At 41.8% G+C, this 14,529-nt stretch overlaps 1 protein-coding gene across 1 annotated transcript; it reads right to left on the bottom strand.

Moving 5' to 3' along the window:
• Window positions 1-6,485: 6,485 nt before the first annotated feature.
• Window positions 6,486-8,584, bottom strand: LOC117049726. Its single transcript, XM_033154586.1, has 3 exons — window positions 8,413-8,584; window positions 7,779-7,905; window positions 6,486-7,024 (listed from the first exon to the last, which is right to left on the bottom strand). Exons 1-3 carry the CDS (start codon window positions 8,578-8,580, stop codon window positions 6,501-6,503), a joined length of 819 nt encoding a protein of 272 aa, XP_033010477.1. The 5' UTR covers window positions 8,581-8,584; the 3' UTR covers window positions 6,486-6,500.
• Between the last annotated feature and the right edge of the window lie 5,945 nt (window positions 8,585-14,529).

Genomic DNA, 14,529 nt, shown 5'->3' with positions numbered 1-14,529 from the left:
ATAAATTGTAAAAATGAAAGTGAAGTAAACCTATAGTGCAGTATGAAAGAAGAGAAGAAGAGTAAATGGACTCCCCAGTAGACAGCTGTCTTCAGAGCAGTTTAGAGATAGCGCACAGCCTGGTAAACAGCAGCTGTGCTATCTGCTCCTTCCAGAAGACTTTACAAACGAAACACCGGAATGTTCCAGAATGGTCTGGTAGCTTCTGCGCTTTATAAAACGTATTCCATGACAGGCACACTGACCACCATTTTGTATTCTGACCCCAGCCCCACCACTGGTATACGTAGCCCTGAGTTTACCCCGTCTCTGTCCTGGAATAGCTGCAGTGTAAGGTTAGTTGGTGAGGGGGTGGCAGGATAGAGGGAGCAGTGTTGTGGCATGCCACCATCTAGTTGCATTTTAATCTGCTCATGAACCTTTAGGCTCGCATGCCTCCACAATCTAAATGAGCCAAATGGAATTAATGAGCAGAGTTCCTTAATAAAATATAATTAGAGCGGGCCCATATGTCCGATATGAGCTATTTGATGAAGCTGAACTTGCTGACTAGGACCAGGGCTGCACCACGTTAATTTGTACTGCACTAATTACTGTTGCAATAAACAAATAAAATCAGCCCTTCTGGGCGTAACACTGAAGTCATTAGGTGAGTTAGCAATGATCTTCATGATAATGCAGTGTAGGAGCTAAAAGACTGGCTTTGCAATGTTTTTTATCATTCTTTTTTATTATTAAAGATTTTCTTGATTTACAAAAGTGTGTGCAATGTCTCTCTCGTATTTTTCCATGTAACATTTTTACAAATCGGTTTTGGTTGTTGAGACATTAGGGAGAGAAGGGAGAAGGAGGTGGGTGGGGTAGGGGGATGATGTTTCTATTTTCCTTTATATATGTAGGGTTTGGTGTCAGCATTGTTTGTGTAGGTTCTCTGTTGTTTGCTTGTGCTTCTTTGGCGGTGAGAGAGGTCAAGATTAGCATAGGGTGTGGTTGTTCATTTGTGGTGATCTTTGGTTTCCTGTGTGAGTGGGGTGGGTGGGTATTTTGGGTCAGGTTAGCCATATTGATTTGTATGCTGTCGGAAGATTTTTGGCATTGTCTTGTTGGGCTGTGTGTGTGATGAAGGGGACCCATACCGGGGCGAAGGTGTCTTCTTCTGTTTGTCCCCGTGTCAAATGACTTTCAAATGACTCCAGCATGGGTAACATCCCCCCCCCCAACTCTGTAATGTGACAGAAAGTTTCTAAACTCAGGACCAAATGTGACTTTTTCCAGTTTACACTGACTCAGAGTTGCCTGTTTAGTAAACGTATTAGTGATTACCACTGTCTTGTAAATATTATATTTACATCAATATTTGCAGTAATGCTAATAGTGTTATAGATTGGGGGGGGACACACACACCCCGCCAAACCCTAGAAATTAATGAATGCTAGAATTTTGATTATTTGGGATGTAAAAGGAGATATACCGTACAAACTGCAGAGGCATTCCTGGGCTAGCCTATGCAAAATGACCTGGCCAAGCAAGGGCCATTAAAGAAACAATACAGGGCCATTGAGAGCCATTGGCAATGCAAGAGAACTATCCTCCCCTTTTGCCCTGAGGTGTGAACAGAGACTGGTGGTTTGGAAGGTTGCCAGGGCAACTGGGTGTGAGGTGACAGGAAAAGAAAGCTTTAAGCAAAGTGTTCTGGGAAGGAGAAGGAAAAAGGACTGGGATCCATCTTGGGTAGGCTGGCTGAGAGAGATGCCTTGGACTCCACTGCTGTGGGGGACAAGCCCCTCTTGAAATGACCATGCCGTAAGATCTGTACTACCCCATGCAGACTGATGGTGTAAATAGGTGAATAAACCATATTTCTTAAAGCTTCGACAGTCTCTGCCGTGTCTCAGTTGTCCAAAAGAACACAGACCCTGGGTGAGCACCTGGAACCCCCGGGAATCTTGCAGAAATTGGGGGGTGGCACACAACTTTCATAACAATGCTCTCATCCAATACTCACAGTCCACACACCCACACACCCCGTGAACTGTGTGAACATCCAAACAAACAAAGGTACAGATTCCGCCCATTTTTAGACATACACAATTGAAGACTGAAAAAGATGTTTGCATCACTGCTGAGATCCAGCAGTGAGCCTCAGGAAAGGACAAAATAGTGTACAAAACAAAGGATGTCTATAAAGTGGGGGGTGAGGAACCTGTGCCCCTTCAAATGCTTTTGGACTCCAGCTCCTATCAGCCCCCGCCAGCATGAGCAATGATCAGGGGTGCTGGGAGTTTTAATCCAGCAACATCCGGACGGCCACAGGTTCCTCACTTCTGCTATAAAGACTGCCCTGTATGCTCCCCACCCCTACCAGCAGTAGCTGGTGATGTATAGCAATGGTAGGAAAACAATATACAGGTGAAACTCGAAAAATTAGAATATCGTTGAAAGGTTCATTTCTTTCAGTAATTCAATTTAAAAGGTGAAACTGATATATGAGTTAGACTCATGCCATGCAAAGCAAGATATGTCAACCCTTTATTTGTTATAATTGTGACGATTATGGCGTACAGCTGATGAGAACCCCAAATTAACAATTTCAACTTTGGGGTTTTCATCAGCTGCATGCCATAATCATCACAATTATAACTAACAAAGGGTTGACATATCTCGCTTTGCATGTCATGAGTCTATCTCATATATTAAACTCCAGTAGCTAATGAAAACAATTGCTTACATAAATGGACTTTTCCACAATATTCTAATTTTGGGGGTTTCACCTGTACATTGCAATGACACTAAGAGAATGATGGTGGTAATGTTGGTAAGTTGAATGAGATGCTGTTGGGCTGGTTGGTTGCAGTGGAATGGTGAGAGGAACCAGCTGGGGAACCCCCAAAGGAAGAAGGCTCAGAGCCCGAGGAGTGGTGGCGGTGGGACAACCACGAGTGGTCAGAGGGAGAAGATCAGGAAGAGGAGGTGTCAGAAGCTGAAGAGGTAACAGGGCTTAATGAGCTGGGATAGTCTGTGGCAGAGAGAAGTTCAGAATGAGAGGCAGAGGCTGAAGCAGGAGAGGAGGGAGGCAAAGGTGAGTGAGGCTGGTCAAGAGTCACAGGTGTCCTCCCTCCTTCTGTGACAAGCTCCTCCTGCCATCTCCTAGAACCAGAAGAGGCATGTAAAGGGCGAAGGAGAGACTGGCAACATGCAGGCGCAGTTTCTGATTGCTTGGGAGAAATACCCTGGAGAGGAGGGGACTTAGACAGCTGCGATAAGGCCGGGACTTTCAGTCTCAGCAACAGCCTCATGGGGGTAAGACCTACTAAAGATGAGTTGCTGTGCTCATTAGGCCTGAAACTCCTGTGCAGATCTTGTTTTTGCTAATTAACTCTTTATTAATTAACTCTTGATCCTGACAGATGCTATGAGAGGGAGGTGGGATACAATATAAACCTGTCATTTTCAATGTGGACACATACTATCTGATTGTCAGGGACTGGCAGCATTCACAAATGAATGTTTACTGTCATTGAATTTTGGACATTGTGTTTGTCCACAACAGAGTTTACTGTGTGTTTGCAGCTGCATTTTCAAGGGACACAGGAAGGAATCACATTCATGAATGCATTGGGGGTGGGGGGGATCCTGGCAAATATGTATTAGGCTGCCTTTCATGTTGGATACCCTACTGAAGTGGTTTACAATGCATAAAACACCCAACAATCATAAACATATATAGCAAAGGAAGAAGCAGCATAGTTGGGATGAACTAGAACCTTTCTTCTTGATGTGCATTTTTAATTATTATTTATTAGAAGGCAGCTTTTTATGTGGTGGAGCATTTAAAAAAAAAGTATACACACACTTTCCTGCAGTATGAAGTGGTACAGCCTATTCATGAGCCTGAGTACCCCCCCCCAGGGGGGAGCACTGGATCCACTCATTAAGGTGAAGGGGTTCCATTGAATTCAATCCATTTAAGTATCGGTCCCCTCCAGAGTGATGTTTTATCGCAGGTATATTCTGCAACACATTCTTGATACAATGATAGAACATTAAAAGTGAATTTATTCTCTTTTAGTTTGTTCTGTGATGTTTCCCGTGTGCTACTGCATTATTGCTGTCTGGCGGGATTGCAGCACAACAGAAGCAGAACAAAAAGAAACCAAAACATTTGTGGTATGAAAATGTATGGGATTTCAGCAGGGAAGTTGCAGGATTGGAAATGAAGCTGAGTGGCAGCCACAAATCTTTTGCATGTGTAAACTTGTATTGAAAGCAGGATTGCATGTGACTGTTCCTATAGCATCGTGAGCACAAATAATCACGAATGCACATTGCTCTGCAACCATCAAACCTACTTAAGCTTCCTGCTTCATAACTGGAAAGAACATTATCATAAAGGGATTAACTTTTGCTTAGAAACACTGAAAAGGGGACTCATTCTTCTCAGTTGTGAAAAAATCTCCCCAAAATGAAGAATCATGGTACAGTCGTACCTCAGAAGCTGAACAGAATCCGTACTGGAAGTCCGTTCGACTTCTGAAATGTTTGACTTCCGAAGCGCGGCTTCTGATTGGCTGCAGGAAGCTCCTGCAGCCAATCGGAAGCCACGGAAGCCCCTTCTGACGTTTGGCTTCCAGAAGAACGTTTGGCTTCCAGAAGAACGTTCGAAAACTGGAACACTCACTTTCGGTTTTTGATTGTTCAGGAGCCTGAACATTCAACTGCAAAGGAATTCGGGAGCCGAGGTACAACTGTATATGTAATGTTCCTACTCAATGTAAACGATTCCAATAACTTTTCAGAAACATTGAAACCTTGCAAAAAAAGCATTGCGGGTATTGGAGAATCACTGGAAGCAGGGGCCATCCGTACTCCAGATATCAAGAAGTAGTCAATGCGCAGAATGCACAATCAGAGTGATGCGGGAACTTTATGGTGCTTGCAAAAAAAACAAAGATGAACGGAGACCTCAATTTATTCTAAACAATAATAAGTGATGTACAATGTACCAAACATTGTACAAGTATTAGAAAATTTGCAGGCTGTATTGTTCCTGTATTATAATACATAATTAAAATTATTATGTATAATTGCAGAATACATTATAAATTTGCATATACAAAAAATCTATTTATTGATTTTGGGGTGACCTTTTTTTCAGAAGATTTGGAAATCAAAGTTCATTCCTTTGTTTTTAGGCAAAAGTTCACCTAACTAAGCTGTAGGAACATAGGGTTGTAAAATAGTTATAACACTAGTACACATACTCAGCTGTTGAGTGGCAATGACAATCAAGATTGGAATGCAGAATTGGTTGTTTCCCAAAGCAAGGCATTCATGCTCCCCGCCCCCCAATTAAGTGCAAATTGTGGACTGAGGTATTTATTTACTTTATTTATGTTAAACATTCACAAACTGCTTTTTTAGATGTACAACCTCCTAAAGCAGTTTACAAAAAAAGACAATACAGATGCAGATAAACATCAATACAACTAAACAGAAGAAAACATCAAGAAAATAGTTTCTTCTTTTCTAAGAGGAATCCCCTAAACATCCTAAAAATAGGACTGATATATCCAGGCAGAATTGAAAATTGCAAAAATGACCGAGAAAACAACTTTGGCCAGAAAGAAAGAAAGAAAGAAAGAAAGAAAGAAAGAAAGAAAGAAAGAAAGAAAGAAAGAAAAGCTCAACAAGTGTGCCAAAAAAATCTGAACAACTTTTGTGTCCGAATTTTCACTTTTTGAAACATGGCAACCCTACTAAAAATAACTTTAGAAATTTCAGTATTTAAAGTTTATCTTTGATAAACAGGCAAATTGAAGTACTAAAAAGACCTAACAGGCTGGGTCAGGGCATGTTTTGATTGTTTAGGATGGTTCTAGACTGAGAAAAGGAACTTTCTTTTTTCACCCCTTTCCTCAGAGCACTATTTTTACAATTTCATGTCTTAACAATAAATCACACCATGAACGTCCAGTACAAATGGCCATTGAGTGAATACAGATGAGAATTTTGCCAGACAGCTGTACCTAAGAAGTTGTTGAAATTCTCCTTTCTTCTTGGCAGGATAGTAAAGAGACTGGACACAGACAGCAATTTTGCCCTGCATTTTTACCACACATTTGCACCTAATCTGTGTATGGGGATGGCAGTTACCTTACCACTTGCAGAATGTTACCAATAACCAGGTTAAGTAACTCCATCCTGTGGTAATTTGATCACCTGTCTGGGTCTCAGGCAGCCATCTTGTGAAGTGATTACATGCACCCTGAAGGAGGCTGCCCTATGTTATTCCATATAAACCCTCTCTACCATCCTGCTAAGTGGTAAGGATTATTTTACCACATGCCAGGTTAAGATGTGGAAAAAGAGGTTATTTGGATCCAGCCTCTGTTGTCCCATTGTGCAGGGGAAAACACATAAACTGTTGGTTAATTTAGAACAGACTTCCAGTTCAATAAAGGTATTTAATGTATTTCCTTCCCATAAAGGCTGCTTCTCCTCTATTCTCTTAGGATGGTAACTAGAGCTTCTAGAACAGCTTGCAGATTTGACATGCTTGTACACACTTTGTCACAACATTCTTTAAAAAGACCAAAAGTTTCCTTGAACGCTTGCACATTGTCGTCTGCATGTTTCACTGTGTGTCTGAACTCAGACAACAGGGCACTAATATTATCACTGGCTGCATGGGAAGATGTGTGGAGACCTGCTTCTGAAGCTGCCATGTTTTCATTGACAGGTTGTTCTTCCAGGTTTTCACATGAAGTAGATGGATTCCGGGATACTTTTCCTTTTGGAGATGACTGTTCTTGAACTAGATATTCAGCCTCTTCCATTCCCTGGAGATGTTTCCTCCAAGGAATAAAGTAAGAGGGAGAAACTTCCTCAGAATCAAGCTCACCAGTGGTTTCCGCCACTGACAACTCCAGGTTGCCTTCTGCTCGTCTCTCATCTTCTCCAGGTGTTACAGGTGAGGAGGCTCCTTCCTCAACTTCACAGCCAGCCTCCCTTGCAGCGGTCCGAGCTGCAAACAATGGAAATTTAATGTGCAGTTAAATTGAAGAATATACAGCACTGACTTGCCCTGTTTGGGTTGGTGACTGAGAGTTGGTGACTGGCCCAAGGTCACCCAATGAGCTACATGGCTAAGTGGAGTTTCAAACCCTTTTCTCCCATGTTCTTACCTCAACACTTTAACCACCACATTACACTGGAACCACACCAGACAGGGCCAATATCTCCTACATATCATTACTTTTAACTTAACTTTATCTTCCCCAATGTAAATGCTACTACAAAAAAAAAGAATAAAAGGAGTGTTGCAGCAATAGCCAGGCCAGCCAATTCTCTGCCATTTGCCCAAACCCTTTCAATAGATACCGGTAACAAACTTCTCCTTGGGTTGTTTTCTCTATTTGTCCTACACGCTTCCCCACAATATAGCAAGGGCTGAATTGTGTTGATTTTTGTGTTCTACCTTTCCACTGCCTGCATTTTAAGCTTTAAAAGAGAAACCCATCAAAGGCAACAGCCTAACAGCATTAGGGATAATATTTCTGACTTAAGAAATGCAGTATTACCATACAAGTAAACTGCTAGCATTTGCTTATCTCTAGTGACTTTAGAAATGCAATACTAGTGTATATTAAACTGCTTTGAGGTTTTTTTCTACAATCAAGCGGTATATAAATTTTATGAAATAATTGATATAAGATATGTTTCTCTAAAGGGATTATGAAGAAGAGCCACTCAGTTCATTAAAAAAAAAACCTACACACCATTTGGCAAGTTTGAAAGATCTATGCTTAGTTTGCTTCCCAAACGGTCAATTTTTGTTGCTGTTTCAGAGTCACTTCCGGTTCCTGAACTTGCATGTTGTTTAGTTTTGCTGAGATGATGAAGCACCTAACAGGTTAAAAAATGATAATGCATTAATTAATCCTATATTAAAAATTTCCCACGGTTTCTTGTCTTTTTATATTAAACTAGGAACATGTTCACACATACATGTACATCCCTTAACTACTGTGCACTTGATAATGAGCAACTGCATTTGTGAACTGCAGGGCTGGTTCCAGGCTATATAGGCTGATACACGTTTGACTCCCCCCCCCCTGTTTTTAGTATTCTGTTGGTGGGTGGGAAACCCAGCCAGATGGGTGGGGTATAAATAAATAAATTGTTGTTGTTGTTGTTGTTGTTGTTGTTGTTGTTGTTGTTGTTGTTGGACTAGATGGACCAAAATAACAGGTAGCTTCATCAACTCATGTGTGGAAACCAAGGTCCAAATCTCTGCATGGGCATGAAATTCATAAGGTGACTTTGGCAACTCATGTCCTCTCAGTTTCTCTTACTGGCTTCTCATGATGTTAAAGTGCTAGAGAAAGATTGTGAAATAAATATGCATCCTACCTTTTCAATTTCCGCTTTTGTGTCATGCCGCGATCCGTAAAGCAACAGGTGCAGGGCAGTGGAGAGATTAACTGGAGAAAACAGGATATTTCCACATGGGTGTTCTTTCCTCAGCAGATGGAAGAAGTCAGTGGCAAACTTAGCATTTGCTTCACTGAGGGAAGTCATTGTTAAATCCTTCAGCCCTGGAAAAACAGCAGTAGAACAATTATTTTTTAATTGAATTCTCCCAGTCTAGTTTTTCAGCCTCCTCCTTTCAGAGTATGACAAGCAAAAGGTATTGTTTGGTTTCCCACAAACTTCGTCTGTATATGATGAACTAAGCATTTGTATTCTCATATCACAGAATGAACAATAAGCACAAAATAGTTGAAGGGACGAAAATCTCCGTGTAATTTCCACTAGGGCTGAGCTGAAACAGGAGGTGCTTTTCATGAACAATTTTAACAGTGTCCCTGTTACATCTTGACATTAGCCCTTAAATACATAGTTTCTAACTGTCTGAGTTAAATCCATATAATTAACTGAAAAAGAAAAAGATGTAGTAATTGGAATAAAAACTGGTGCCAAGGCTGAGGGGGAAACTATGCTCATGAACAGGATTGTTTAAAAAAGAAAAAAGAAAAAGGGAAAAGTGCATATTCTTACAATTAGGGACTCACCTTCCACCCAAAAGCCAATATTTCAACTTGAAACTCAAAATGGGTAGCTGTAATTCCTGTCCAAAAACGCTAGCTAATCTCATCATTATAAAGTAGCAATAGAGATCCTGTGGACCCTCCATATTGTTCGATTACATCACTCCTGACCATTAGCCATGCTGGATGGGGCTGATGAGAATTGTACAACAACATCTCAGGGTCCACAGGTTCCCCATCCCAGAAGTGGATTTAGGGGAGCGCAACCAGTTTGCCCGCACTGGGCACCGAGCTGAGAGGGCGCCACAGGGGATGCTGCAACAATGACGAGCAACGGAAGGCGAGAGGCAGGGGACATGAACTTTTATGTCGGACAGAGCGCTGCTGAAATTTTTAACCCCAAAGTCCACGACTGCCCATCCCCGCTCTAAAGGAAGATAACAAAACCATTTTGCCAGCTTGATTGATATACTTTACTCTGAAGTATACAAGAAATACACTGCATTTGTGGTATTTATTTTTGAATGTATCCCAGACCTTTTATTGTATCCAAAAGTGGAACCACATAACCAATAGATTTTATGATCTATTTCCCCACCCAATATGTGTTTTAAATTTATGATGTTTTATATCCCACCATCATGGAACACAATGTGGCATACATATGGATCCTCAGAGGTCTCCCATCCAAACACTGACCAGACCTAGACTTGCTTATCTTTAGCAAGAGTCTTAGCTTCATTTGCCTTCAGACTGTACCTAAATGCCCAGCGTATAGCTTGCAATCTGCCTTGTACCTTGAGCTGTTAATTCAATGATGCCTGCAAAACTGTCCTCCTGCTCAAGATTTTGATATACTGCAAATTTCTGGCTTCAACTACACTACTTTGCTCTCCCCCATTCCACCCCTCATTCTGTTCAACATCCTGCCGCATGGAAAGTTCTGGAGAACTTGATTCGTTACTCTGTTGTAGATTTTGGATTCCCCACTCCTGTTAATGGAACAACATGGCTGGTTTTACTTTCCATGAGTAAACAGTTTTTAATAGTAACTTTGAAAATCTTATTTAAACTCATTTCGGTACATTTTTGCATACTGGAAGGAAAAGCCACTGTTGACTAATTTTTTGGGGGGACAATAATAATGGTAAGCAAGAGTGGTCAGAAGAGCCCTGCATAAAATAAGTAGCAACTTTGCTGGTACCAAACAAAATCCCAACATTCCTTAATATCAGTTGCTGTGTCCCATCATGATCTGCAACGGAGCAAGCCCAGGGAGGCTAAACATGGAACACTACTGTCCACAGATTGTGGCTTAGCAACCAATACACAAACGATTTGCTGGCTCCAGAGCTCTCAAGCTAAGATCAATAGGACAGCTCTGGAATAAGCAGCTCCACAGTTGCAAATGAAGTCTCCAAGCCCAAATTTAATGTTGACTCATTTAATCTCACTCGTTATTCCCTGTTTCTCCAAAGCCCATTTCTTCCTTTCCAATGGCACCAGCAAAACCTTAGTTCACAAGAACAGAAGCATTTACCTTCTCTTCCAAGAGATAGCTTGTTGCATCTGGTGCTTTTGTTTTAGTATGTACCAGGCTATATAGAAAGCTCTGTACACCCCCACTGTCATTATTCCAGTTTGCATTTATACTGAGTAGCTAGTGCTTTGATTTGCAATTTGCATAATGAAAACTACCAAGAGTATTATGCATTGAGGATGTGCTCAGTAATCACACGTAAGCATCTGTTGTCTTGCATAAATTATAGATGGGATGATATCCAATTAGTGAAGGCATCCACTCACAGAACAGGAGGGGAGGGGAGTTTGAGAAGAGCTCCAATTTGATATTGCCCATGGTAATATTGGGTATTGCCCATGCAATATCGGATATTGCCCGTGGTTTTAATATGGAACCACTGGATTTTTCCCACAGGTGGCCCAAATTACTACTACGAAAATACCATCAAGCAGGTGTTCCTGGATGAGACTGGTCATCAAAATCTACTACAATTTGGGTTCAGACCCAGTTTCAGAACTAAATCAGTCTTGGTCACAACGATAGATGACCTGTTTTGGATCCATGAAAGAGACAAGAGAATGACCACATTATTACTTCTCCTGGATCTCTCAGCAGATCTGAAGAGGACCATGTTCAGAAAGTAACACTGGGTGATTATTCCCAGTGATGGCCACCAACCTAGATGACTTTAAAAGAGGATTAGACCAATTGATGGAGGAGAGGACAATCCATGGCTACTAGCCATGATGGCTGTGCTCTGCTCCACAGATGGAGGCATTCATGCTTATGAATACCAGTTGCTGGAAACCACAGGAGGGGAGATTGCTCTTGTGCTGGAATCCTGCCTGAGGATTTCCCACAGCCATCTGAACCAGCACACTTTTCTTATGTTGTTATCAGTGCTCAAGGATAGCTTCCATCCCAGATCCTTATGATCCAGTAAGCTGAAAGGTTGGTTTGGGAAAGGCCCATCATTATTTGCTTACACTCAGACAAGAAAAATGGTTTTTTTAATGCATTGTGTGTTGTTTTCTTTATTTCTTTGGTTTTTAAATGGTTTTGAGACATTTTTGTTGTATAAAGTGACTAAGAAATGCAACCACGATTATCTTGCTGAGGAGCCTTCAGGAAGTCTTTATAACACTGTTCAGGTGTTCAGAAGAACATGTGAGGGCTCAAATGGAAAGGGAGTGTGAGAATGTGCATGTCATGTTCCAATGCATGCTGGCCCTGCCCCTTCCTCTCTTGCCTGCAAAACTCTATGAAGCAAGTCCAACAACGTTCAGCTCAAAGCTGTTAGAATATTCCCTTCAGCCAGGAACCCAAATTTTGCAAGGTTTCCAATGGTCTGGCCCACTTCACCAAATGAACAAATGGGAATTGTCACCTCCTGTCCCAGCACTGCCACTCTTTAAAGCATTGCCACTGACCTTCTCCCCTTAGGTGGGAGTGGCGGGCAGTGGAAGCCAAGCAGCAATGTGGCATGCAGGAATCAAAGGAATCAATGTGGCATGCATGCCTAAAAGCGTTGCCACTCAACTTCTCTGCCTGGGGGGTAAGGAAGACAAGTGGCAATGTTGGGTGGCAGAAGCAGTGGGGTGGGTGGAGCACCTCCTCTTGCACTTCCATCGCCTAAGGCGGGTGCTTCATCCTGCCCCATAGGTGGATGAGCTCTTAATCTAACTGCATGTTATTGAATGTAGCTGCAGTTTCCCATCCGATCTTCACGTTCAATGCATGAAGGATTAGTGGGTGTCCCTGGCACACACTGGAGGCAGGGCAATTGTGTGGGAATGTTTTGGGATGCAGGAGAGGACATATTGTTTAAGATATCCTATTCCAACTTGTGTTTACAAGTCCCAGAAATTAGCAGAGTTCTCATTCCCCTTTTAAACACAAACGCAGCAGATAGCTTGCTCAGGTTTGTTAAAACCTCTGTAATAAATGTCCTGGTATTTTCCCCATTAATCCCTCTGAAAATAAGACAATACACAGTCTTCTATAAAAGCATAAAACGTTAACTCACGAGAAATCATCTGTTCACAATTGGATCCCAAAGGCAAACTTAAACTTAGTAAAAGTTACATTTATTCAGGAGACTGTTCTACAAGGGAAAAACAGTCCCTTTGTGTTCTCTTGGCTGGAAGCCAAGAGATCCTCATAGCGATGTTTTTCCTTTGAGAACGGCGTCCAAAAGAGAGAGAGGAAGATGGAGTGTGGTCCCTGTGGTTTTGTGTTAACCTGCCCAGGTGAGACAACACCCATCTCCTGTTACACAGAGGAAGTCATCCTAGCCCAGGGGAAACAGCAAGTTCCGACTGGCTGGCCTAGAGTTCCCTTTCTATGTCCACTCTAGCAGTGTTGTGTTTGACTGCTCCTGCGTTTTACATCCCACAAATTGCACCTTCTCCCCCTAGCAAGTTCAAAGCCCACCCCCTATGTTCTTCCGAGAGCCTGAAGAGTGCTTAAACTATCTCACCAAGGTATTGAGAGGAGAGCAGGGAGGGAAATGTATACTGCCCTAGCCTGTTTTGAGAAATAAAGTAGCAATTGATGTGTTGATCAACATATCCTTGTTTAGGATCTGTAACGAAGTTTGGCTTTTTAAAGCAAGGTAGCCAACTACCACATCACCTTTGGATGAACAACCCCTTTTCATAAATGCAATTTTCCAATGTAGATGTAAACTTACCAAACTATATGCGTGCAAAAGGTATGAAAAAGTTGTTCTGCATCCACAAACGGGGGGGGGGGGGAGCAGGGGTGTAGCAAGGGGGTCATAGGGGCCGCTCCGCCCCAGGTTCCATAATGGAGGGGGTGACAAATTATCAAGGAACAATTACTGCCATACTAGGGCGGTTCATAAAAAACTCTTTAAGCAAAAATTCCTGCTCCAAGGGATTATATAGCTATATATGAAATTTCATGCATATCGGTTAATATCTTGACCCTCCTCCACCAAAATAGCTGTTTACTTGGCTGTTTTCCTATGTCGTGAAGGCTGAAATTTCAGTTCAGTGGAGCACTTACTGTTCCCAACCGTAAACCTGTGAAAAGCCATGTAATTAGACTTAAATTTGATATTGAGATGTTTTTAGGAGGTAATTTAATTATTGTTTGATTTTATGCCAATGCTATGTACTTGATGTTAGCCACCCTGAGCCCGACTTTGGCCGGGGAGGGTGGGATATAAATAAAAGTTTTTTATTATTATTACTTGTTATTATTCCTTTGTAAGAAAATATGAAATAACATAAAACCATTTTTGCAGGGGGGGGATCAATGGAGGGGGTGACAAGAAATTTCCTGCACCGGGTACTACCTGACCTTCCTATGACTCGGGGGGGGTTGACATCCCCCCCCGGGTACCAGTTTACCTTGCTACGCCCCGGGAGGGAGCTATGCAATAGATTTGGTGGTGAATAAGTGATAGGAAATAAGCCAAAGAAGCATATTTGAAAGTGTAGCTACTAAATATGTAAATTGAATGTGTGCATGATTTTGTCTACTGTCTAGATAGGATACACTTCCTCCTGTGTTCCACTCATTATTATTTTTCACACATAGATTATCATCAAGTCATGATTCTCAGTGAAGCATCCCTTCGAGGCTGTATGGAGATTTCCTGGGAAAACACATGGCCTCTTCAGGTAGTACACCTGACCCTTCTACACAAACACACTTTCTCATATATATACCCCACTGCCAGCAAGATTTGTTTGTTTCCTGCTTGGCAGGGGGTTGGACTGGATGGCCCTTGTGGTCTCTTCCAACTCTATGATTATATATATATATATATATATATATATATATATATATATATATATATTCATTTTCAGCAATGTTTAAAATATTTAGGAGGCATATGACACATCAGGTGGCATTTCCAGATGAATCCACCCCCCACCCCCCAGTTGTAACAGGGAATCCAAGCATCTCTTAGACAGCTAGCATGTA

This window comes from Lacerta agilis, chromosome 7 (genome assembly GCF_009819535.1).
Source record: "Lacerta agilis isolate rLacAgi1 chromosome 7, rLacAgi1.pri, whole genome shotgun sequence".
NCBI classification, from domain to species: Eukaryota; Metazoa; Chordata; class Lepidosauria; order Squamata; family Lacertidae; genus Lacerta; species Lacerta agilis.
This window is presented reverse-complemented; position numbering and strand designations above follow the sequence as displayed.